Source organism: Lepus europaeus, chromosome 2 (genome assembly GCF_033115175.1).
Source record: "Lepus europaeus isolate LE1 chromosome 2, mLepTim1.pri, whole genome shotgun sequence".
Classification (NCBI taxonomy): domain Eukaryota; kingdom Metazoa; phylum Chordata; class Mammalia; order Lagomorpha; family Leporidae; genus Lepus; species Lepus europaeus.
Window position 1 is genome coordinate 54,634,973 of NC_084828.1, and position 27,077 is coordinate 54,662,049.

General features: G+C 39.2%; 1 protein-coding gene across 8 annotated transcripts in view; it reads left to right on the forward strand.

Moving 5' to 3' along the window:
• Positions 1–24,478, forward strand: part of COL8A1 (collagen type VIII alpha 1 chain) — a 603,924-nt gene extending 579,446 nt beyond the window's left edge. For 3 of the 8 annotated variants that reach the window (XM_062206860.1, XM_062206870.1, XM_062206878.1), the window contains exons 8-11: positions 1,000–1,060; positions 1,251–1,338; positions 13,604–13,692; positions 23,973–24,478. In XM_062206860.1, coding sequence (XP_062062844.1) covers positions 1,000–1,060; positions 1,251–1,338; positions 13,604–13,692; positions 23,973–24,056 — 322 coding nt within the window. In that variant the 3' untranslated portion in view covers positions 24,057–24,478. The remainder of the gene's footprint in view (positions 1–999; positions 1,061–1,250; positions 1,339–13,603; positions 13,693–23,972) is intronic. The other 5 variants (XM_062206852.1, XM_062206908.1, XM_062206893.1 and 2 more) reach the window with 5 other exon arrangements.
• The last annotated feature ends 2,599 nt before the right edge of the window (positions 24,479–27,077 follow it).

Here is a 27,077-nt window from a genome sequence, read left to right on the forward strand (position 1 = left end):
CTCAGAATCAGCCCTTAAGGCATTTGGATCTGGCTCAAGAGCCCATGAGACTATTTTAGGCGTGGAAAGCCAAGACGCTCTGGCAAAAAAAAAAAAAAAAAAAAAAAAAAAACCTAAATGAAAGATCTCTGCAAATGAGATCCCAGTAGACAGACCGGGTCATCAAAGAAGGAGGTACCTTTCTCCGAAGGGAGGAGAGAACTTCCACTTTGACTATGACCCTATCGGAATAAGATCAAAGTCAGCGAACTCTAAAGGCTTCCATAGCCTTGGCAACTCATGACTAGAGCCTAGGGAGATTACTGACGCCATAAACAAGAGTGTCAAATTGTTACATCAACAACAGAAGTCACTGTGTACTTACTCCTCATGTAGGATCTCTGTCCTTAATGTGTTGTTCAACGTGAATTAATGCTGTAACTAGTACTGAAACAGTATTTTACACTTTATGTTCTGTGTGGGTGCAAACTGATGAAATTGTTACCTAATATATACTAAATTGATCTTCTGTATATAAAGAGAATTGAAAATGAATCTTGATGTGAATGGAATGGGAGAGGGAGCAGGAGATGGGAGAGTTGTGGGTGGGAAGGAAGTTATGGGGGGAAAAAGCCATTGTAATCCATAAACTGTACTTTGGAAATTTATATTCATTAAATAAAAGTTTAAAAAAACTTAAAAAAAAACATGGACAGTTGATATAATAGGTTGTTTATAGAGCAGCCATTGATTCAGGCTGACACCAGCTGCCAAAATGGAAGTATTAAAAGCAGTCCTGTAAGACACCAACCAGTGTGGTCTCAACCCACAGTGGAATAAAAGGTAAGCCCACTTTCATATCATAGATGGACTAACCTAAATATCTCAGATATTCTGGGTATGTGCATATATACACATGCGTGCAAATGCATACATTTGCACACATTCCTTGTATAAAGCAAGACAGTGTGGCTGGAATGAGTGAGTTTTCTTAAGTATCAATCTATTCCTTTTCATTAGGTCAATGACAGCATTCAAAGGAGACAGCAAAGTCATGAAATTATTTGCAAAACACATAAAGGTAAGCAAAGTCTGTGGCTCCTGGTAAGAGAGGCTGGATTCTTGAGAGTTTTCCAGTTTTCTATGGAGATGGTCATCTTTGTGCTGAAAGTTGACCTGGAACAAGGGTAGCCCCATTTACTTTCTTGCCCTTTCTTAATGACTTTTCTTAATTTACTTTCTTAATGACTCCTTTTCTATCTTCTATCTAGGTTCAGGAGCAGATAAAGTTGCTGGAGAAACGTGTAGTACACTTAGGTGTTGGAACTCCAGGGAGAATTAAAGAACTCGTTAAACAAGGTATGAAAAGAGGGCCAGGACACTCCTTCCCAGAGCTGGGAGCTTGCCTCACCCCAGTGTAAATCTGGGAAAATATATTTGGGATCTAGAGAATCCAAACCTTTGTGTTAATTCAGGAATTAGGAGCTCAGCCTTCAGACTCAAGCTGGCCAGCAAGTGTACAATGTAGTAGGGAATAATGACGACACTGGCCAATAGAAGTGCACGTGCCCACCTAAACATTCAAATTCAAGTTGCTGAAAGCATGTTAGTTGGGTCCACACAGCATATATTCTGGCCGCCTGCAGCCTCTTGAATTTGTATAGCTAAATGTGTTGGCCATTTCTCATTCATTTAACTGAATCTTGGCTTCCTAAGACTCCCATTCTGGTTCAGGACTGGTATGTAAAGCATACTGAAATAAAAATATGGTATATATGGATAAAATACAAGAATTTCCTTTTCTTCACATCCTTGCCAACCAACACTTGTTATCTTTTGTCTTTCTCATAATAGCCAATCTCATAAAACTGTGAAATCTCATTGTGATTTTGATCTATATTTTCCTGATTAGTGATGCTGAGCATTTTTCATGTACCTGATGGGCATTTTATGTCTTCTTTTGAGAAATGTCTGTTCAGGTATATTCCCCATTTTTTAATTGGATTTTTCTGTTGCGTTGCTTGAGTTCTTTATATATTCTGGATATTAAGCCTTGTTAGATGTTTAGCTTAGAAATATTTTCTCCCATTCTGTAGGTTTTCTCTTCACTATGTTGATTGTTCATTCATTGTATGAGAGCTCTTTAGTTTCATGAAATCCCATTTGTCTATTTTTACTTTCATTTGCTGTGATTTTGGGGCTCTGATTCAGAAAATCCTTGGCTACTCCAATATCATAAAGTATTTTTCCCTATGTTTCTTTTTTTTTTCCTGGTAAACTAGTCTTTCTTTCTTTCTTTTTCTTAAAATTTATGTATTTATTTGAAAGACAGAGTTACAGAGGGGCAGAGGCAGAAAGAGAGGTCTTCCATCCACTGGTTCACTCCCCAGATGGACGCAACAGCTGGAGCTGACTGATTAGAAGCCAGGAGCCAGGAGCTTCTTCCAGGTCTCCCATGTGGGGCAGGAGCCCTAGGACTTGGGCCATCTTCTACTTTACCAGGCAATAGCAGAGAGCTGGATCAGAAGTAGAGCAGCCAGGACTCAAACTGGTGCCCATATGGGATACTGGCAATGTAGGTGGCGACTTTTACCTGGTACACCACAGTGCCAGCCCCAACTATGTTTTCTTTTAATTCTCTTAAGTTTTAAGATTCTCACATTTAGGTCTTTAGTCCATTTTGAGCTGATTTTTTTAAGTGGTGAGAAATAGGTATCATTCTTCCGAATGTGGATAACCAATTTTCCAGCACCGTGTATTAAAAAGACTATCCTTTTCCAAATGCATGTTCTTAGCACTTTTGTCAAACATCAGTTGGGTATGTGATTTTACTTCTAGGGTCTCTCTTTTGTTCCATTTGTCTATGGACATGTTTTTATGCTAATACCATGCCAATGACGATAGTAATGTAATATATTTTAAGCTGTGGTAATATAATGCATCCTGCTTTGTTCTTTTTGCTCAGGATCACTTTTGCTATTGGGGTCTTCTGTGGTTTCACACAAATTTTAGTAGCATAGTGAAGGAAACAACATAGTTCTATGAAAAATGTCATTGAGATTTTTGAAGAGATTGCATTGAATATATAAATCACTTTGTGTAATATGCACATTAATGATATTGATTCTTCTAATCCATGAACACAGATGTCTTTCCATTTCTTTGTATCTTCTTAAATTTTTCATCAATGATTAAAAGTTTTCATTATAGATATCTTTTACCTCTTTGGTTAAATTCATTCCCCTGTTGGTTTTGTTTTTTGGTTAGTTTTTTTCCCTCTCAGAAATATTATGTTTTTTTTATTTCCTTTTCATATGATTCACTACTGATAGAACAATGCTACTGAGTTTTGTACATTGCCTTTTTTATACTGCAGCTTTGCTAAATTTGCTTACTATTTCTAATAGATTTATGGTGAAGTCTTTGGGGTTTTCTATATGTAAGATCATCATCTGCAAACAGTGACAGTTTGACTTCCTTCTTTCCAATTTGGAGGCCCTTGAATTCTATCTGTTGTCTGATTGCTCTAAGAATTCCATCCTCTGTTGAATAACAGAAGTGAAAGTGGGAATCCTTGTCTTGTTCCAGATCTTGGAGAGTTAGCCTTCAGCTTTTCCCCATTCAATAAGATGTCAGCTATTCTCTTGTTGTATTTGGTCATTATTATGCTGAGGTATGTTCCTTCTATACCTAATTTGATCAAAGCTTTTATCATGAAGGAATGTTTGAATGGTATTAAATGCCTTGTCCACATCTACTGAAGTGTTTATATGATTTTTATCCTTCATTCTGTTGATGTAGTATATCACATTTGTCGATTTGTGTATTTTGAACCATCCTTGCATCACTGGGTGAATCTCACTTGATCATAGTAAATGATCTTAATGTGCTTGTTGTTAGATTGAGTTTGTTAGTATTTTGTTGAGGATTTTCACATATGCTCATCAAATATGTTGGCCTGTAGCTTTCTTTTTGTGTTGTGTCTTTATATGGTTTTGGTATCAAGGTAATGTTGGCCTCATAGAAAGAATTTGGACGAATTCCCTCCTCTTCTATTTTTTAAATAATTTAAGAAGGATTCACTTTAAGCTTTAAGAGATTTATTTGAAAGGCAGAGTTACAGAGAGGCAAAGGCAGAGAGAGAGGGAGGGAGGGAAGGAGGGAGGGAGGAAGGGAGGGATCTTCCATTCATCCACTGGTTCACTTCCCAAATGGCCTCAATGGCCAGAGCTGGGCCAATCCAAGGCCAGGAGTCTTGAGCTTCTTCTACATGGGTACAAGGACCCAAGGACTTGTGCCATCTTCTACTGCTTTCCTAGGCCATAGCAGAGTGTTGGATCAGAAGTGGAGCAGGGACCAATGCTGTGGTGTAACTGGTAAAGCTGCCGCCTGCAAGGTGGGGTTACAGACAGAGGGAGTGACAGAGAGAAAGTTTTTCCAACTGCTAGTTCACTCCCCAAATGGCCACAACAGCTGGAGCCAGGCTGATCCAAAGCCAGAAGCCAGGAGCTTCTTCTGGGTCTCCCACATGGGTACAGGGGCTCAAGCACTTGGGCCATCCTCCACTGTTTTCCCAAGCCATAACAGAGAACTGGATCAGAAGAGGAGCAGCCAGGATTTGAACCACAGCCCATATGAGATGATGGTACCTCAGGCAGAGACTTAACCTACCATGCCACAGCACCAGCCCTAACTTCTTTCTAAGAACCAGCTCTTCATTTCATTTTTGATCTTGAGTGTATGCTTGTGTCTGTGTCATTTATTTGTGATCTGAGTTTTATTATTTTTTTCCTATACCAATTTTGGATTGATTTGTTCTTGTTTCTCTAATTCTTTGAGATGCAATGATAAGTTGTTTATTTGAGATCTTTCTGGTTTTTTGATGCAGGCAGGCATTGCTATAAACTTCCATCTTTGCCCTGCTTTTGCTGTATCCCATAGTTTTGTTATGTTGTTTCCATTTTCATTCAAGAAATTTTTTTAATTTCCTCCTTGATTTCTTCTTTGACCTACTTGTTGTTCAGGAGTTAGTTGTTTAATTTCCATATGTTAGTGTAGTTTACATTTTTCTTAATGTCAATTTCTAATTTTACTGCATTGTGGTAGAACTTTCCCAACACCATTTATTAAAAGACTATGCTTGTGGCTAGCACCATGATGTAGTGATTTGAATTGCTGCTTACAATGCTGGCATCCCATATGGGCAGCAGTTTGAGTCCTGGATACTCTGCTTCTGGTCCAGCTCCCCACTGATGTACCTAGGAAAGTAGTAGAGGATGGCCCAGGTGCTTGGGCCTCCGCACCCATGTGGGAGACATGGATGAATGGAGTTCCTGGCTTGTGGCTGTGACCTGGCCCAACCCTGTCCATTGCTCCCATTTGAGGAGTAAACCAGCAGATGGAAGATTTCTCTCTTTTTCTCTGCCTCTCTCTTTGTCTTTCTCTGCCTCTCTGTCTCTCATTAGAGGCAGAGGAAACAAAGAGCTGTAAACAATCATCTAATCTCAAACAGTCTATTTCACTTCAATACATTACATTTTAGGTACTCTGTTAGTTACCGCAGACCAGGAAAGACATATCTGTCTTTTTGGGACTGGCTTATTTCACTAAGTGTAATGTTTTCCAGTTGTATCAATTTTGTTGCAAAAGAAAGGATTTCATTTTTTTTTACAGCTGAGTAGTACTCCATTGTGTACATATACTATAATTTCTTTTTGCAGTCTTCAGTTGATGAACATCTAGGTTGATTCTTATCTTAGCTACTGTGAATTATACTATAGTGAACATGGGGGTACAGATACTCTATCATATGCTGATTTCTTTTGGTTTGGGTAAATTCCCAAGAGTGGGATAACTGGATCATATGGCAGGTATCTTTCCTTTGGGTAAATTCCCTGGAGTGGGATAGCTGGGTCATGTGGTAGGTCTATACTCAGATTTCTGAGGTATCTTCATACTTTCTTCCACAGTGGCTGTACCAGTTTACATTCCCACCCACAGTGGATTAGGATACCTTTATCCTCACATCCTTGCCAGTATTTATTGTTTGTTGATTTCTGTATGAGAGCCATTCTAACTGGGGTGAGGAGAAACCTCATTGTGGTTTTGATTTGCATTTCCCTGATGGCTAGTGATCCTGAGCATTTTTTCAAGTGTCTGCTCACCATTTGAATTTCCTCTCTTAAAAAATGCCTGTCCAAGTCCTTTGCCCATTTCTTAACTTGATTGTTTGCTTTGTTGTTGTTGAGTTTCTTGAGCTTTTTATAGAGTCTGGATATTAACCCTTTATCAGTTACATAGTTTGCAATTATTTTCTCCCATTATGTCAGTTGCCTTTTCTCTGCTGAGTTTTCCTTTTCAGTGCAGAAGCTTCTCAGCTTGATGTAATTTCATTTGTCAATTTTTGCTTTGATTGCCTGTGCTTCCAGGGCCTTTTTCTTTTCTTTTTTTTTTTTTAAACTTCTATTTAATGAATATAAATTTCCAAAGTACAGCTTATGGATTACAATGGCTCCCCCCACCCATAACTTCCCTCCCACCCGCAACCCTCCCCTTTCCCGCTCCCTCTCCCCTTCCATTCACATCAAGATTCATTTTCAATTCTCTTTATATACAGAAGATCAGTTTAGTATATATTAAGTAAAGATTTCAACAGTTTGCCCTCACATTGCAACACCAAGTGAAAAATACTGTTGGAGTACTAGTTATAGCATTAAATAAAAGTGCACAGCACATTAAGGACAGAGATCCTACATGATATTTTTTTAAGAATTGATTAATTTTCTGTGTAATTTCCAATTTAACACCAAGCTTTTTTTTTATTTTCAATTATCTTTATATACAGAAGATCAATTTAGTATATATTAGGTAAAGATTTCATCAGTTTGCACCCACACAGAAACACAAGGTGTAAAAATACTGTTTCATTACTAGTTATAGCATTACTTCACATTGGACAACACATTAAGGACAGATCCCACATGAGACGTAAGCACACAGTGACTCCTGTTGTTGACTTAACAATTTGACACTCTTGTTTATGGCGTCAGTAATCTCCCTAGGCTCTAGTCATGAATTGCCAAGGCTATGGAAGCCTTTAGGGTTCGCCGACTTCAATCTTATTCCCACAGGGTCATAGTCAAAGTGGAAATTCTCTCCTCCCTTCAGAGAAAGGTACCTCCTTCTTTGATGACCCGGTCTGTCTACTGGGATCTCATTTGCAGAGATCTTTCATTTAGGTTTGTTTTTTTTTTTTTTTTTTTTTTTCCAGAGTGTCTTGGCTTTCCATGCCTAAAATAGTCTCATGGGCTCTTGAGCCAGATCCAAATGCCTTAAGGGCTGATTCTGAGGCCAGAGTGTTATTTAGGACATCTGCCATTCTATGAGTCTGCTGTGTCTCCCACTTCCCATGTTGGATCGTTCTCTCTTCCAGGGCCTTTTTCAAGAACTCTTGGCCCATGCCAATGTCTTGCAGAGTTTCCCTAATGTTCTCTAGTTAATTGATGGTATCAGATCGTAGATTAGGTCTTTGATCCATTTTGAGTGGATTTTTGTGTATGGTGTAAGGTGGGTGTATCCTAGTTTCATACTTCTGCATGGGAGATCCAGTTTTCCCAGCACCATTTGCTGAAGTGACTATCCTTGCTCCAGGGATTGATTTTAGCTCTTTTGTCAAAAATTAGTCGGTTGCAGATGTGTGGATTGATTTCTGGAGTTTCTATTCTGTTCCATTGGTCTACATGTCTATTTTTGTGCCAGTACCAGGCTGTTTTGATTATAACTGCCCTGTAGTATGTCTTGAAATGTGGTATTGTGATGCCTCTGGCTTGTTGTGTAAGATTGCTTTAGCTATTTGGGGGTCTCTGGTATTTCCATATGAATTTTTTTTTTTGATAGGCAGAGTGGATAGTGAGAGAGAGAGACACAGACAGAAAGGTCTTCCTTTTTTCCATTGGTTCACCCCCAAGTGGCCGCTGCGCACCACGCTGATCCGAAGCCAGGAGCCAGGTGCTTACTCCTGGTCTCCCATGCAGGTGCAGGGCCCAAGCACTTGGGCCATCCTCCACTGCACTCCCGGGCCACAGCAGAGAGCTAGACTGGAAGAGGAGCGACCGGGACAGAATCCGGCACCCCAACCAGGACTAGAAACCAGGGTGCTGGTGCCGCAGGCGGAGGATTAGCCTGTTGAGCCGTGGCGCCAGCCCATATGAATTTTTTTTAAGATTTACTTATTTGAAAGTCATAGATACACAGAGAGAGAAGCAGAGGCAGAGAGAGAGAGAGAGAGAGAGATCTTCCATTCGCTGGTTCATTCCTCAATTTGCCACAATGGCTGAGCTGTACCAATCCAAAGCCAGGAGCCAGGAGCCTGCTCCAGGTCTCCCACGTGAGTGCAGAGGCCCAAGGACTTGGGCCATCTTCTACCACTTGCCCAGACCATGGCAGAGAGCTGAATCAGAAATGGAGCAGCCGGGACTCAAACTGGTGCCCATATATGATGCCAGCACTGCAGACAGCCACTTTACCCACTATGCCACAGTGCCAGCCCCCTCCATATGAATTTTAACATCATTTTTTTCTAGATATAAGAAGAATCTCATTGATATTTTGATTGAGATTGCATTGACTCTGTAAATTGCTTTCAGTATTATGGACATTTTGATGATATTGATTCTTCTGATTGATGAACATGGAAGATTTTTCCATTTTTAATTTCTTCTTCTATTTCTTTCTTTAATGTTTTGTAAGTTTCATTATAGAGATCTTTGGCATCCTTTGTTAAATTTATTCCATGGTATTTAATTCTTTTTGTAGCTATCATCAATGGGATTGTCTGTTTATACAAAGGCTATTGATTTTTGTGTGTTAATTTTGTATCCTGTTACTTTGCCAAACTCTTTTATGAGTTGCAATAGTCTCTCAATGTTGTCTTTAGGATCCCCTATATATAGAACCATGTCATCTGCAAATGGGATAGTCTGATTCCTTGCTGTCAATGGTTGTAGAAGGGGCGAGAGAGACAGCTCTCAGCTACTCAGGGATGCCCTGAGTGCATCACACCTGTTTCTCACAGATAACAGGCCTTGTACAATCATGAGGTTGTAAAGGCCCAGGAGAAGCTGGAGGTGCTACATGCCAAAACAAGTCTATCTCCCCAGGGCATAGGCCTCTGCCTGATACTATAGCAAGTCCAGTAACTTGCACTGGCCTCCAGACAGAAACCATTAGGATCTACCTAGCATTGGGCTTTACCAGCCCAACACTGATTTCTAAAACACAGTCCCTTGGTCCCTTATTGTCTGTTCAAGGTTGAGTGAAGGGTGATAAAGGCATCCCTCTGGCTCCCTAAATTACCCCTAGGTTGGTCGCACTTGGGTCCCCCAGTCCATGGGCCCCACAAAGTCCTAGTGACACATGGCCAAAATGAGTTCAACTCCCCCAGAGAGCAGGTATCTGCCAGATGCCATGCAAGTGGAGAGATTCAACCCATGAGCACCAGCTATGTGATAAGAGGCCTTTGGGCTTTATCAACTGCAAAACCTTGTTATGGTAGGCCTGGCCTTGAGCTCCCAAGTATGGTCCTAATCTCCCTCTCCTTATCTCTCCAGAGGGCTGGAGTTTGACTTGCTGCTCGCAGTTGGGGGATAGATGGCACACCTGTCTGTGAAAGCTCCAAATGATCAATTCACAGGGGTAGGACCAGCCCAACTGAATGTTTTCAGAGTATGCCTGACATTGCAATTCAGTTCATTCTCCCTCTCCCAAGTCGGAGGCTTCTCTCCATGCATTGCTCCTTGGAGCTGGGGGAGGGATGACATGGGCAACTCTTTCCTTCTTGCTCTCTTCAGTGTGACTTTTCTTATGATTATAAAAACATGGAGTCTCTCACCTGGCTCCCATTGCTCTTGTGACCATGAGTGACTTGGTGTATGTATAGTCTTCACATTGATGTCTGTGTTGGGGGATGGTCACCAGAGCCTCTTACTCAGCTACCATCTTGGCTCCCAGCCTAAGCAAACATTTCTTGAGTGCCTACTTGACTTAGTTCAGTGCTAGACACCCCTCATGAGAGTAAGTGTCCATATCTGGGAGATATTCTTTCCCAAGAAGGTGACTGTGCATCTGTGTCTTTCCACAATGTCAAATTCATTTATTAAACACATACAAAGAAATTGATTATAGCAAACACACAAGGTTACTTAGTAATGTGTATCACTCCCATCAAACAAAGAGACAAGGGAGAATAAAAGAGCAGAGTCCATAGTCTGGGATGCTCCAGGCAGGCAGATGTCAAATTCATCCAAGTTATGGTCACTCTGGATAGACTTGGTTGCAGACTCTCCCAAGCACAGAGTTTCATGGCAGCTGCCAGCTGACAAAGCTGAGCACCTGTGTACCACAAGGTCATAATGGGCCTGGTGCACTAAGTCAAGGTTCCTTCTTTTCTAGGTCATTTTGGGTAGAGCTATCTCCATATTGGGGCTCTTTGATATGCACTTTATGTCATTCTTGGCACTGCATCTTATATCAAGGTTTCTGAGCTCAAATCTCAGCTCTTCCCACAATTCCAAGTAATGCATGCCTAGGGTGACAGCAGTGGCGGCTGAAGTAGTTTGGCTCCTGCTGTCTAAATGGGAGAATTGGATTTAGTTTCCAGCTCCTGCGTTAAGCCTGGCCCAGCCCTGGCTGGGGAGTGAACCAATGAATAGGAAATCTCTCTGTCTCTTTGACTCCTTATCTCTTAAATAAAATTAAATAAGTAAATAAATGAAAAAATTTTAAAGACAACAAACAAAAGGATAGGCAGATACACATGGTATATCAAAAGGAGACAGTGAGGAGTGGGCATTTGGCCTCATGGTTAAGATGTCATTTGGGCCTCCCACGTTCTGTATCCGAATGCCTGGGTTTGAGTCCTAGCTCCACACCCAGTTCCAGCTTCCTACTAATGTGACCCTGACAGGCAACAAGAGATGGCCGAATGGTTGGGTCCCTGCCACACACAAGGGAGAAATGGATTGAGTTCCCCATCCCCAGCTTTGGCCTGGCCCAACCCTAGTTGTTCCTGGGCATTTGGGGAATGAGCCAGTGGGATGGGAGCTCTCTCTGTGTGTCTGTCTCTCTGCATGTATCTCTCTCCCCCTACTTCACCTCGTCGATCCCTCCCTCCCTCTCAAAAAAAATCAAAATGTTTGTGAAATTTTAAAAAGAGAGAGTAAGTAGGAATACTATGTAGAGGTTAAAAGCCCCTATTATGGCCTCAGACCTCTGGATTCTAATCCTAGATCCACAAATTTGCCAGCTTTGTAGAGTTGGCAAGTTACTCAGCATTCCTATGCCTATTTTCTTATCCAGACATTAGTGATATCAACAGTACCTCCACCTCAATAGTTGTTATGAACATAAAATGCCAGTATAAAGCTCAGCATAATGAATGTCGTAACTTAAGCAGGCAACAAATGCTAATTATTAGTTTTCTTTGTAAGACCAACTTCCCTGTGTGGAGACATTCTGAGCATCAGTCATTCAGTTGGAAAGATTGTGGAAGGAAGACCTTGAAGATTAAGTAGAGGAGTTTGGACTTTTGTCTTGTAGACATAGGAAGGTATTGAAGGTGAGAGATACCTCATAGCCCTTCTGTGGGAGAGGCAGACACCAGGGAAGCCTTTCAAGGTAGCCCCTGCCTCTCTCAGATTATTTAGCTGAAGATCCTCCCCTTCCTGGAATACAGGTTTCTGTGTGTGTCACCAGACACACATCTTCTTGCACATACACACACACACAATGGCACACAACAGGGCCACTGTCTTCTCTTCTGCATTTAAAAGCCGGGGTAGTGAGAGAAAATTGGCTGTTCCAACTGTTGAAATTAGATTTCTACAGAATAATAAAAACTCCATGTGAATGCCTATTTCACGTAAAAACAATAACATCGAGTTGTTGATTTTTTAAATTAATGAAAGTAACTTTTCTATTTCTGATTGAATGAATGGCTTAATGTTCACTGGCCACAGATGATAGGGCTATTACAAAATATTTAAGGAAAAGAGTCCTAGCACTTTAAAATTGAAAATCTGAAGAAGTGAGATCATTGATGTGTAACTAACTTTATGTAGCTGTTCATGACTGATCAAGATGTTTGTATGTTGATATATATGAAGAGTTTTCAGATGTTGAAAAATAATAATATTGGAATCTGTACAGTTATAGACAGAACTGTGGTGTTTACATAATGAAGGGCATTATCTGACTATAACAGCCTTTGAAAAATGGAAAAACATACAGAGGAGAAAATAAGTCAATATGGAGATAATCTCCTGTGAATTAATAATGAATAACTTTCTTTTCAGTCTTTTATTTCTATTCATTTATATTTTTATTTTTGTAAAACAGAGATTGTAGTCTATCTCACCACTTTATAACCTACTTTTTTTTACTGAAAATATTTCTTATGGCCTTTCCTTATCAAGAAAATGTTTAATTTTTCATTTGTAAATGCTCTATAATATTTTATTATAAAACAATTTTTATAGAACATTTGGGTTGTTTCTAATTCTTGCTGATGGAAATAACACTTCAGTGATCATCTTTGCAAGTGATGCTGTTTAGGTTCTGATGTTTCTGGAATATGTCAGAACGAAAATTATTTTTATCAAATAGTAAGCACTCTCAAATTCTTATTATATAATCCCCTGTTTCATTACAGATAGGCTGTACCTCTTTTCTCTCCCATAAGCTAAAAGTTATTTTTAAGAGAAGACTATCAACCCATTTTCCTTTTCAATTTACCATCTTAAATCTTTCCAAGAGAGTTGTAAGTAAGAGACATGTTAATTATAAAAAGCATGAATAAGAATTTGGAGCAGACAAAAACATGTTGAAATAACCACAGGGAAATGCAAAAGAGAGAAGGTACAGGAGGGTTTCAGGTCTGGCTTCTACAAGTGATATGTATCGGCTTGCAGCAGGGGGAGAGCTGACTGTACCCTAGACTCTGGAATACTGTGGGTTTGATAAGCTGTGCCCTGTGCTCTGGGGCAGTGGTACCGCAGAGAGTTGAGCCTAGTAGTCTGCATGACTCTGAGGAGGAGAGTGGGGAGAGGATGAGGGAGGGTTGTGTGGTTTGACTTAGGCACGAAAGGCAATAAAGATGAATGTGCAGCATTCAAGCTACTTTTTGATGAGGCTGGTAAGCCATGGACTTATTCCCTTTCAGATCCTGTGTATCTAGAAGATGCCTATGGGGTGTGAAGGCTGGAGGGGACCTCAGGGACTATCTAACCCACAGTATTCCAGAGTCTAGTGTATAGTCAAATCCCTGCCAGGCATGAGACCCCACCTCTGGGTTCATGATACAGAGGTCTGGCCAGCAGGCGAGCACTTGACATGACCAAGAGCAGCTTCTCTGCTTCCTTCCAAGCAGCGCTGAGCCTGTGAGGAGAGGACGTCTCTGAGTGCTGCATTGTTTACTATCAAACCAAGGGCAGCACTTAACGTGCACAGATTAGTAGCTGGCAGAGAGGACAGCATACGAAGCAAAATGCGACCAGAAGAATAAAGTCATTTTAATCAGCTTATGTCATAAGATCTTTACGATAGCAGCTCTTCTCCCTGTCTCTTTCAGGTGGCCTTAATTTGAACCCCTTAAAATTCCTTGTTTTTGATTGGAATTGGAGAGATCAGAAGCTGAGGAGAATGATGGACATTCCTGAGGTAATGTGTAACTAGCCATTGCCTTTAATCATCTTTTGTTCAATGTAAACTCAAGTTCAAAAAGTCTTTGACATGAGGAGCCAGCGCATTCTGGCTTTGAAGATCTGTATCTTTTTAAATCCAAGGTAACTACAGTTATGAAGGTCACCACTTTCCCTTAAACTTAGCTACAGCCTTTCTGTGTGTATTACTGAAAGAATCTGAAGGACTTAGCACTTTTTCATCTTTGGCTGTTTTTCATCTTTGCCTTTCACCCTTATAACAATGTACTTCAAAAAGCTTGTGGAGAAGGTAAGTTTGAGATGAACATTTGAAACAGCAGTTAAGATGCTACTTGGGATACCAGCATCTCTTTTTGGAGTGCCTGGTTCAAGTTCCAACTCCAATTTTCATTCCCACTTCCTGCTAATGTGCACCCTGAGAGGCAGCAGATGATGGCTCTAGTAGTTGGCTCTCTGCCACTATCTGGAGACCCAGATAGTTACAAGCACCTGGCCTCAGTCTGGTGTACCCTGTGCTGGTGTGCGCACTGGGGACTGAACTAGAGGATGAAAGAGTTTTCTGTGTGTCTCTTACTCAATCTCTCTCTCTCTCTCTGCCTTTTACATAAATAAAAATATAAAAGATAAGTTTATTTTGGTGCCCCACAATCTGAAATCCATGCATAGTTTTTCATAATATAAATGTTACATAAACTTTCGGGAGACTCCTCGTGTATGCACTTTTGCCCAGGGCAGGGCACAAATTGCCTTATTAGCATCTTCAAAAAAAAAAAAAAACTCATTTACTTGATTTACAAAGGTGTTTTGATTTTATGGGGTATGGAAATTTTTTGCTGTCTCAGTGTATTAGAAATGAATACCTTTTTGAGTACAGCATTAGATTTTAATATATATATATATTTATGAAAAGCAATCCATTCCCATCATAATGTGAAAATTTGATTTTGCCACCTAGTATGTTATCATGGAAGTAATTTTTCAAACTACCCTGGTGCTTCAGAAGAACTCTTAGGAGGAAAATTGGTTTGCACAGTAATAAACATGGCTGTCAGACACTAACCAATAATAAATCATGACTGTAACCATTGAAGAGGCTTAGAATTAACTCCTCAATGCATGCTGAATTAATTTACCACATAAAACTACATCCTCAGAATGGCCAAGCCCAGTTATAATTGATCAGTGTATTATCTCAAATACTAGTTAAGATTAAAAAACAATTTGCTCAGGTCCCTTAAGACACATACATGCATACATACATGAACACACACACATAAACACACACATAATCTCTGTCTCTTTCTCTCTCTCTCATACTTTTCTTTTTTGAAGATTTATTCATTTACTTGAAAGAGTTACACAGAGAGAGGAGAGGCAGAGAGGGAGAGAAAGGTCTTCCATCTGATGATTCATTCTCCAGATGGCCCCAATGGCTGGAGCTGTGCCGATCTGAAGCCAGGAGCCAGCTTCTTCTCGGTCTCCCACACAGGTGCAGGGGCCCAAGGACTTGGGCAATCTTCCAGTGCTTTCCCAGGCTGTAGCAGAGAGCTGGAACGGAAGAGGAGCAGTTGGGTTTCGAACCAGCGCCCATATGGGATGCCAGTGCTTAAGGCCAGGGCATTAACCCACTGTGTAACAGCACTGGCCCCTCTCATACATTCTTCCCCATGATTCACTGGTTTTTAAAACTTACTTAACAAATTTTAAGGTCAAGCACATGAGGCTATGTTTGATGATTTCAGTTGTTCATGTCAAATCTGAAAATTGTATTCAAGATTTATGGACACTATCAAATGACCAAGCATACATGTCTTAGGAGTTCCTGAGGGCATGGAAAGAGAGTATATTAGAAGGTGTATTCAGTGAAATAATAGCAGAAAACTTCCCCAGAAAGGGACATCCAAGTATAGTAAGCACATAGAATTCTTAATAGACACAATCAGAAAAGTTCTTCACCATGACACATTATAGTCAAGCTTTCAACACTGAAATATAAAGAACAGATTTTTAAAAATGCACCAAAAAAATGCCAGAGAACCTAGAGGATCCCCCATTAGACTAACAGCTGATTTCTCTTAATAAACCATAACAGGCTAGGAGAGAATGGAGAGATGTAGTCCAACTCCTAAAACAAACAAAAAAAAAACTGTCAACCCAGAATAATGTAGCCAGAAAAGCTCTCATTTATAAATGAAAGTGAAATAAAGACCTTCCAAAAAAACCCAGAAATTGTATTTGTTACTTGTCCAGCCTTACTAATGATTCTTAAGGATATGCTATACAGAGAAACAGAGAATGATAGTCATCATTATGGAAGAATGTGAAGGCAAAAAAATCTCCTAGTAAAAGCACAAAAGAAATCCAAAGCAAACAATCTGAGACTTATGGAAAAATGGTAAGACCAAATCATTACTTATCAATAATAACTTTGAATGTATAAGTGGCTTAAATTTTCCAATTAAAACATACAGACTGGCTGAATGGATCAAAAAGCAAGATCCATCTATTTGTTGCCTACAAGAAACACACCTCAAATCTTGCTTTTCTCTCTGCAAAAAAAGAAAGAAAAGAAGAAAAAACCCACACCTCACCAACAAAGACACATGCAGATTGAAAGTGAAAGGATGGAAAAAGTTATTCCATGTTAACAAAAAGCAAAAATGAGCATGTGTGGCCATCCTAATATAGACAATATAGACTCTAACACAAAAGCTGTTAAAAAGAGACAAAGAAGGGAAGTATGTAATAATTAAGAGATCAATTCAACAGGAAGATGTGACTATAATAAATGTATATGCACCCAATGCCAGGGTGTCTTGCTGTTTAAAACAAGTGCTAATGGATCTAAAGGGAGACTTAGACTCCAATACAGTAGTAACAGGGGACTTCAACACCCCACTTTCAGCACTGGACAGATCAACTAGATATAAAATCAACAACAACAAACAAACAAAAAAACAGAGCTAATCTACACTGTAGACCAATTAGACCTAATTGATATCTGCAGAGCATTTCACTCCACAGTTGAAGATCACACATTCTTTTATTCAGTGGATGGAACATTCTCTAGGATAGACCATATCCTAGGCCATAAAACAACTCTCAGCAAATTCAAAAAAAGTTGAGATCATACCATGTGTCTTTTCTGACTATGATGGAATGAAACTGGAAATTAACAATTTAAGACTCCATAGAGAGGCCGGCGCCATGGCTCAATAGGCTAATCCTCCACCTTGTGGTGCCGGCACACTGGGTTCTAGTCCAGGTTGGGGCACTGGATTCTGTCCCGGTTACCCCTCTTCCAGGCCAGCTCTCTGCTGTGGCCCAGGAGTGCAGTGGAGGATGGCCCAAGTGCTTGGGCCCTGCACCCACATGGGCGACCAGGAGAAGCACCTGGCTCCCGGCTTCGGATCAGCATGGTGCGCTGGCTGCAGCGCACCGGTCACAGCGGCCATTGGAGGGTGAACCAATGGTAAAGGAAGACCTTTCTCTCTGTCTCTTTCTCTCACTGTCTACTCTGCCTGTAAATAATTTTAAAAATAAATAAATAAATAAATAAAATTTTTAAAAGACTCCATAGAGAGTTTAGCCTTAGAAAAGATGCTTGTATTATAACTTTTCCACCAGGAAATAATCTCACAGCCATCTTAGTCTAAACAGTCATTCAAATTCAACCCTGGCCTAGTGTCCTCATTATCAATGGCTGACATACTTGTAGGCAAGAGTCAGGCAGTGTGAGGACAGCCCCAAGGTGCTGAAAGTTCACACCCAGATTCCTTCTCTGAAGAGGTAGCTATGGTTGGCTGAACATGGTGGCATACAAAATATTGACCAAGAATTTCTGGTTAGTGATGGGGACTGGATTTGCTGACAAAAAATTGTGGAAACTTAAACTTTGTTAGAAGAACCAGGTGTAATCAATGTGGTCAGGAGATAATAACTAAAGCCAAGATGATAAAAATGGAGGCACTGAAATAGGAAAGACTTTCAGAAAAAAGCTGAGGCCTTTTTAGTGCCTACTACTGGCAGTGTAAGACTTGCAGTAATGTGAACTGGGCCAAAAGATCAGAATGTAACATGTGTAATATTCCAAAGTATGCTAAACTATAAGAAGGAACAGGCTATGGAGGTGGTTTTAATGAAAGAGAAAATATTTAATATATAGAAAGAAGAATCTGACAATGAATGTGTTGAGTTTGGAGATAAGAAGAAAAAAAGAGAGAAAAGGCAGTTGGTCCTCCATCTATAGAGAAGAAGTTGAAGACAAAGCATCAGAAGGAGAATAAGAGGATGAGGATGAAGATCTTCCTAAATATAAATTAGATGAAGATGAGTATGAAGATGATGCTGATCTCTCAAAGTATAATCTTGATGCCAGTGAAGAAGAAGATAGCAGTAATAAAAAGAATTCTAGTAAATTAAGCCACTCAAAGCCTCAATCTTCACATCACATTCTTCATCACACTCATCATCTCTCTGAAGTTCAAGGTCTAGGTCCAGGTTTCATTGAAGAAGTTCTTCTGATTCACAGTCAAGATCTTGTTCCAGTTACAGAGAATGTTTGAGATTCTCTGTTTGAGACTTTGTGGGTCAAAATCAAGATCCAGCTCCAGGTCCCACAGTGGCTCATCTTCCCCATGAAGAAGATCTTCAAGTTCATCATCTTCTCCTGAGAAGAACAGAAAGAGAAATCATTCCAGATCTTCTTCATCTAGTGATCACAGAAAAGACAAACAAGGCACCATCATCTTCTGAGTCATCCCATTCTGGTTCCCATTTAAGTTCAAAAAAGAAATAATTGTATTAAAATTTATATCTCTAAGTAAAATAAAAGAATCTCTAGAAACTATGCAAATACATGGAGACTAAAGAACATACTTCTGAATGAATAGCAGGTCACAGAAGAAATCAAAGGAAAATCAAAAAAATTCTGGAAACATGAAGATGACAATACAACATATCAAAACTTATGGGGAGGAGGGTGTGGCGCTGTGGTGTAGTAAGCTAAGCTTCTATCTACAGCACCAGCATCCCATATAGACACTGGTTTGTATCCTGGCTGCCCCTCTTCTGATCCAGCTCACTGCTAATGTGCCTGGGAGAGCAGTAGAGGATGTCCTGAGTGCTTGGGCTCCTGCACCCATGTGGGAGTACCAGAAGAGAGGCTCCTGGCTTTAGATCAGCCCATCTCCAGCCATTGCAGTCATTTGGGGTATAAACTAGTGGATAGGAGACCTTTCTCTCTCTCTCTCTCTCTCTCTCTCTCTCTCTCTCTCTCTCTCTCTCTCTTTCTCTCTCAATATAACTCTCAAATTAATGAATAAAATCAATTACAAAAACTTATGGGATACAGTAAAAGCAGTTTTAAGCAGGAAGTTTATAGCAATAGGTGACTACATCAAGAAAGGCATCAAATACTTGAGTTATCAGTGCATCTCAAGGACCTAGTAAAACAACAAACCAAACCCCAAATTAGCAGGAAATAAATAATTAAAATTAGAGAAGAAATAAAATTTAAACAAAAAATACAAAAGATTGATAAAATGAAAAGCTGTTTTTTCAAAAAATAAAATCAATACACCATTGGCCTAGCCCCCCCCCAAAAAACCCTAAATCAATAAAATCAGAAATGAAAAAGGAGATATAGCAAATGATACCACAGAAATAGAAACAATCATCAAGAATTACTAGACAGCCATATGGCAACAAATTGGAAAATCTAGAAGAAATGGCTAGATTCCTGGATATACAGTCTACCAAAATGGAGACACGGTGACATTAAAAACTAAATAGACCAATAACCAAGATGGAGATTGAATCAGTAATGAAGACCCTCCCAACGAAGAAAAGCCCAGGACCAGATGGCTTCACTACTGAATTCTATCAGACTTTTGAAGTGGAATTAATTCCAATTCTTCTCGAACTGTTCAAAACAATTGAAAGGGAAGGAATCCTCCCAACTCCTTCCAGTATCATCTTAATTCCAAAACCAGAAAAAGATACACCAAAGAGAGAGAACAATAGACCAGTGTCACTGTTGAACATAGATGCAAAAATCCTAAACAAAATACTGGCCAATCAAATCCAACAGTATATCAAAAAGGTCATTCACCTGGACCAAGTGGGATTTATCCCTGGTATGCAGAGGTGGTTCTTCATATGCAAATCAATAAATGTGATATATCACATTAACAAATTGAAAAATTAAAACCATATGATTATCTCAATAGATGCAGAGAGAGCACTAAGTAAAATATAATATTTTCTCATGATAAAAACCTTAAGCAAATTAGGTATAGGAAGAACATTTCTCAACACAATCAAGACAATATTCAACAAACCCACAGCCAGCGTCATATTGAATGGGGGAAAGCTGAAAGTGTTTCCACTAATATCTGGAACTGAACAAGAATGCCCATTTTCACCATTGCTATTCAATATAGTCCTGGAAGTTTTAGCCAGAGCCATTAGGCAAGAAAAATAGAGAGATACAAATTGGAAAGGAAGAACATAAATTATCACTGTTTGCAAATGAAATGATTCTATATAGAGAGGAACTAAAAGACTCCACTAAGAGACTATTGGAACTATTGGAACAAGAGAGTTTGGTAAAGTTGCCGGATATAAAATCAGCACACAAAAATCAATAGTCTTTGTACACAGGGACAATGCCATGGCTCAGAAAGAACTTGTAAGATCATTCACAGTAGCTATAAAATATTTAAATACCTTGGGATAAATTTAACCAAGACTGTCAGAGATCGCTACAACTGGATCTCTCATGCCGCAGTATGAAACTCAACCCCTATCTTAAACCTTACACAAAAATCCACTCAACATGGATCAAATACCTAAATCTATGACCCAATACCATCAAATTACTAGAGAACATTGGGGAAACTCTGCGTTGGCATAAGCAAAGACTTCTTGGAAGAGACCCAAAAAACACTGAGAATCAAAGCCAAAATTGACAAATGGTATTAAAAAGCTGAAAAGCTTCTGCACTGCAAAGGGAACACTCAGCAAAGTGAAGAGACAACTGACAGAATGGGAGAAAATGTTTGCAAACTATGCAACTGATAAAGATTAATATCCAAACTCTATAAAGAGCTCAAGAAACTCAACAACAAGAAAACAATCCAGTTAAGAATTGGGCAAAGGACTTGAACAGCCATCTTTCAAAAGGGGAAATTCAAATGGCAACAGACACTTGAAAAAAAAATGATCAGGATCACTAGCCACCAGGGAAATCCAAATCAAAACCACATTGAGGTTTCACCTCACCTCTTAGAATGGCTCTCATACAGAAATCTAAAAACAATAAATGCTGATGAAGATGCGGGGGAAAAAGGTACCTTAATCCATCATTGGTAGGAACGCAGACTAGTCCAGCCATTGTGAAAGACAGTATGGAGATTCCTCAGAAATCTGAAAATAGATCTACCATATGACCCAGCCATCCCACTCCTGGGAATGTACCCAAATGAAATTATATCAGCCTGTTAGAGAGTTTTCTGTACCCCCACATTTATTGCAGTTCAATTATCAGTAGCTAAGATAAGGAATCAATCCAGATGCCCATCAACCAATGACTGGATAAAGAAAATGTGTATATATACACTATGGATGGATCACTTCTTGGCCTTTTGGCTAAGATCAAGTGTAGTATATATACACTATGGAACACTACTCAATGGTTAAAAAAAGAATGAAGTCCTGTATTTTGCAGCAAAATGAATGCAACTGGAAACCATACTTAGTGAAATAAGCCAGTCCCAAAAGAGAGAAATCTCATGTTTCCCCTGATCTTTGGTAACTAATAGAGTATAAAAAATAAATAAAAATATAATGTGTATGAACAAAATTGACTTTTTGAGATTTTAGCACTGTTCATTATTATTGTCTCTACTGTTGAGGAACAGTGGTTTTTTTTTTTCTTTTTTTTAAACTTTCATTTACTAAATATAAATTTCCAAAGTACAGTTTATGGATTACAATGGCTTCCCCCCCCCACAACTTCCCTCCCACCCGCACCCTCCCATCTCCTGCTTCCTCGCCCATTCCATTCACATCAAGATTCATTTTCAATTCTCTTTATATACAGAAGATCAATTTAGTGTATATTAAGTAAAGTTTTCATCAGTTTGCACCCACACAGAACATAAAGTGAAAAATACTGTTTTAGTACTAGTTATAGCATTAATTCACATTGAACAACACATTAATGACAGAGATCCTACATGAGGAGTAAGTACACAGTGACTCTTGTTGTTGACTTAACAAATTGACACTCTTTGTTTATGGCATCAGTAATCTCCCTAGGCTCTAGTCATGAGTTGCCAAGGCTATGGAAGCCTTTTGAGTTCGCTGACTTCGATCTTATTTAGACAAGGTCATAGTCAAAGTGGAAGTTCTCTCCTCCCTTCAGAGTAAGGTACCTCCTTCTTTGATAGCCTGTTCTTTCTACTGGGATCTCACTCACAGAGATCTTTCATTTAAGTTTGTTTGTTTGTTTGTTTGTTTTGGCCAGAGTGTCTTGGCTTTCCATGCCTAAAATACACTTATGGGCTCTTCAGCCAGATCCGAATGCCTTAAGGGCTGATTCTGAGGCCAGAGTGCTGTTTAGGACATCTGCCATCCTATGAGTCTGCTGTGTATCCCACTTCCCATGTTGAATCATTCTCTCCCTTTTTTATTCTATCAGTTAGTATTAACAGACACTAGTCTTGTTTGTGTGATCCCTTTGACTCTTAGACCTATCAGTATGATCAATTGTGAACTGAAATTGATCACTTGGTCTAGTAAGATGGCATTGGTACATGTAACCTTGATGGGATTGTATTGGAATCCCCTGGCACATGTCTAACTCCACCATTTGGGGCAAGTCAGCTTGAGCATGTCCCAAATTGTCATCTCTTCCCTCTCTTATTCCCACTCTTATATTTAACAGGGATCACTTTTCAGTTAAATTTAAACACCTAAGAATAAATGTGTGTTAATTACAGAGTTCAACCAATAGTATTAACTAGAACACAAAAAAAATCCTAAGAGGGATGAACTGTTGTTCATCAACAGTCAGGACAAGGGCTGATCAAGTCACTGTTTCTCATAGTGTCCATTTCACTTCAACAGGTTTCCCTTTGGTGCTCGGTTAGTTGTCACTGATCAGGGAGAACATATGATATTTGTCCCTTTGGGACCGGCTTAATTCACTCAGCATAATGTGTTCCAGATTCCTCCATTTTGTTGCAAATGACTGGGTTTCAGTGTTTTTGACTGTTGTATAGTATTCTATAGAGTACATATCCCATAATTTCTTTATCCACTCTACTGTTGATGGGCATTTGGGTTGATTCCAGATCTTAGCTATTATGAATTGAGCTGCAATAAATATTAAGGTGCAGACAGCTTTTTTGTTTGCCAAATTAATTTCCTCTGGGTAAATTCCAAGGAGTGGGATGGCTGAGTTGAATGGTTGGGTTATATTCAGGTTTCTGAGGAATCTCCAGACTGACTTTTTTTCTTTATACTGTTTGTTGAATTGTTTACTTATTGGTCATTTAAGCTTATTATTATAAAATAAACTAAAAGTATGTCATTGTAATAATTAAAAGAAAAAATAAAACAGGAGGAGGGTCGGTGGGAGCATGGGCTAGAGGGGGGGTTGGGCGGAAAGTATCACTATGCACCTAAATCTGTATGTATGTATAAAATACATGAAATTGTTCACCTTATTGAAATAAACCTTAAATTTTTTAAGAAGTTTATATCACAAAAGATATTTAATAAATTCGAGGTCAGACACATGAGGCAATGTTTGATGATTTCAGTTATTAATGTTAAATCTGACGAATTCATTAGTTTTTTAATTGTAATTAAGAGAAATAGCATCCAAAAAATCTTGTAACCCATGTTATCTTTACTATGTTGATGCCATTATGAACAATTTTCCTAAACAATAAAATCTTATGCTGCATATCATCTGGGTTACATCAAGCACACTCTGAGGTCCTTGAAATACCTTGGCATAGTATTTTACTCTGAATGTCTGCAAACAAAAGCACACTCAGGTGAAACTTATGTTTTGTATAGTAATCCTCCCTTTGTTCATGTAACTATTTCAGCCAAATCAAATGTGAGTTAGGACTGTTGCTCTCTCTGATTCCAGCCATATCAGCTGTGTGAATACCAGGGCATCCAGCTGACTGAACTGATTCACCAAGACCATCTTTTCTTGATCTTAACTTTTTTTTTCTTTTTTCCTTTTCTTTCATTTAGATAAGAAAAGAGGTTTTTGAACTTCTGGAAATGGGAGTACTCAGTCTATGCAAGTCAGAATCTTTGAAGTTGGGCCTTTTCTAAGTCTGGATCCTAATGAAGATTACAGTTTTCACCATGGAATTGCATCTTACTGAATGACTCCAGCCCATGGCAAGCATTCAGTAACCAGATACATCACTGGGAATGTTTGGTGGGGATTCTTTGACAGAAACAAATCTGTCATTTCACCAACCCCTGTGTATAATAAAGAGTCACTGGTTTGTCTGTGATCTTTTTTGAACAGGCTGTTTTTCTCTTACCAGCTGGCCTGTGAGGTGACTATGCTAACAGTATAACTATGTGTGTCTTATTTATTTACTTCTTCTTGTTATTTTGAAAAAATTTCAGACTTACAGAAAAGTTGCAAAAAAATAGTATAAATTCCTATGTTCTCTTCCCCCAGCTTCCCCAATGTTAGCATCTTGTGTAGCCATAGTGCAATTATCCAAACAAAGAAATCACTATTGGTACAGTACAGTAAACTAAACTAAAGTTTTTCCATTGATGTTCCACATTGTTATTAGTTGTTCTGTCTCTTTGGTTTCCTCAGAATGGTGACATTTTCTTGGTCTTTCTTTGTCTTTCATGACCTTCACTCTTTTGATAAATATGCTCAAGAATTTCTTCAACTTGCGCCATGTATTGTTTTCCCATGATTTGATTGAAGGTACCCATTTTTGGCCCAAATACCATATAAGTGACATGTCCTTCTCAATGCATTCTGTCAGGGGACACATAAGGTTACTCGGTCTCCTTACCATTGGTGCTGTCACATGGTAAGTGTGTTGTCTGCCAACTTTCTTATAAGAGAGTTACTATTTTTCCTTTTATAACTCAGATTTATTTTGGAGATATTTTGAGGCTATAAAAAAATCTATTTTTCCTTAAACTTCTGCCTGCTAATATGAGCAACCACTGATAGTTTTTTGCCTGCAACAGTTGTTACTGTGGCAATTTTATATTTCTGTCTCCATCAACATTTGTTAGTTGGAATTCCTCTGTAAGATAAAGAGCTGTTCCTTTACCCTGTTTACTTATTTGCTCAGTTATTTATGTACATGAATAAGAATGTTTATTTTCTTCAATTGGTTATTATGCAACACTGTTGATTTTTGTTTTGTTGCTCAAATTCACATACTCAGATAAGTCATGTTGTTTGATTGCCCTCTCTGTGCCAAGCACGGTTTACTGCTTTCCCTTACATGTAGTAATGTTTAGTCACTGAAGTAGTACTGGAGAAAAGTGATATTATTCACCGTTTATCAACTATGAAACAATCTAAGAGACACACTAGTTTAAGCAGAAAAACTACAAATCAAACCCAAGTCTTACGTTCACTTCAGGACACCATATTGTTCACTGGAGACTCAGATGCCATTGCTGATATATAAAGCCCCACCTTCTGATTTTGTGAAATTTTAACTGAACTTCATTGGCTATAAAATCCAAATCCAGCAAATCACACATCCATGCACATCAGTGACTTGTCACTTATGCACTGTCACAAGTTGAAAGCCACAAACAGGTACTTACAGAGGAAAGAAGACTAGATTCCATTCTCTAGAATCCTGGCTGGAGCACAAAAAGTTAAAGGAAAAAAGCCATTTCAGAATAAAAATTCATTAAGGCTATAGCTAAATTTAACCATTTAACCCTATTATTTTCATCTCTTTAACCCTAATAAGTGAGGTGATCTTGGCCAATGGAAAGAATATGACAGGGGCCAGTACTGTGGTGTAATGAGCTAAGCCTCCGCCTATGGTGCCAGCATCCCGTATGGGCACTGGTTCATACCCCAGCTGCTCCTCTTCCAATTTAGCTCTCTGCTATGGCTTGGAAAGCAGAATATGGCCCAAGTGCTTGGGTCCCTGCACCCACATGGGAGACCTGGAAGAAACTTCTGGCTCCTGGCTCCTGGCTCCTGGCTTCAGATCAGCCTAGCTCCAGCCATTGTAGCCACTTGGGAAGTGAACCAACAGATGGGAGACCTGTCTGTCTCCCTCTGTCTTGTAACTACCTCTCAAATAAATAATAAAAATATTTTTAAAAAAGAAAAGGCATTTAACTTCCTGTCAAGTGACATGTTTTAAATTAATCTGGAAAAGGCTATCTAGCATAATTATGAGGACAGATTCGCAATAATTCTGTGCTGTCAGAATTCAACCAGGGCCAATGTTGTGGCACAGTGGGTTAAGCTGCCACCTGTGACACTGGTATCCCATATGAGCACTGGTTTGAGTCCTGGCTGCTCTACTTATAATCCAGCTCCCTGCTAATATTCCTGGGAAAGCAGAAGAAGATGGGCAAGTACTTGGAGCCCTGTTGCCCACATGGGAGACACAGATGGATTTCCAGGCACCTAGATTCAGCCTGGCACAGTACCAGCTGACACCATCACATGGGGAGTAAAGCAGTAAATGGAAGATCGCTCTCATTCAGTCTCTCTTATCTCTCACTCTTTCTCTGAAACTTACACTTTTCAAATAAATAAAGAAATCTTAAACAAGCAAATTCAAACCAACCCCATCATGCTGCTATTGACTTGCCAAAACCAAGAAATGAGACAATCAAGACCAGTACATGTATATGTAAGTATGTGTATGAATCACATATAACCACTGCTGGAGCATATACTATTTATTTTTCTTTTCTTTTTTATCTAAGGTATACAAACTTCATACATTTCATATATACAAATTTAGGAACATGGTGAATTTTCCTACCCTACCCTCCCTACCACCCATACTCCCACCCTTCTCCTTCCTCCCTATCCTATTCATACTCTTATTTTTATAAAGATTTTCAGCTAATTTTATACTCATAAGATTAGCCCTACACTAAGTAAAGAGTTCAACAAATAGTATGAAGAAAAAAACAAATCACTGTTTCTCAACAGTTGAGACAAGGGCTGTTCAAAATCATCACATCTCAAAGTGTCAGTGTTACTCCTATAGATTACCTTTTAGATACTTTATTAGTTGCCACTCATAAAAGAGAATATATGGTATTTGACTTTTTGGGATAGGCTTATTTCACTAAGTATAATGGATTCCAGTTGCACCC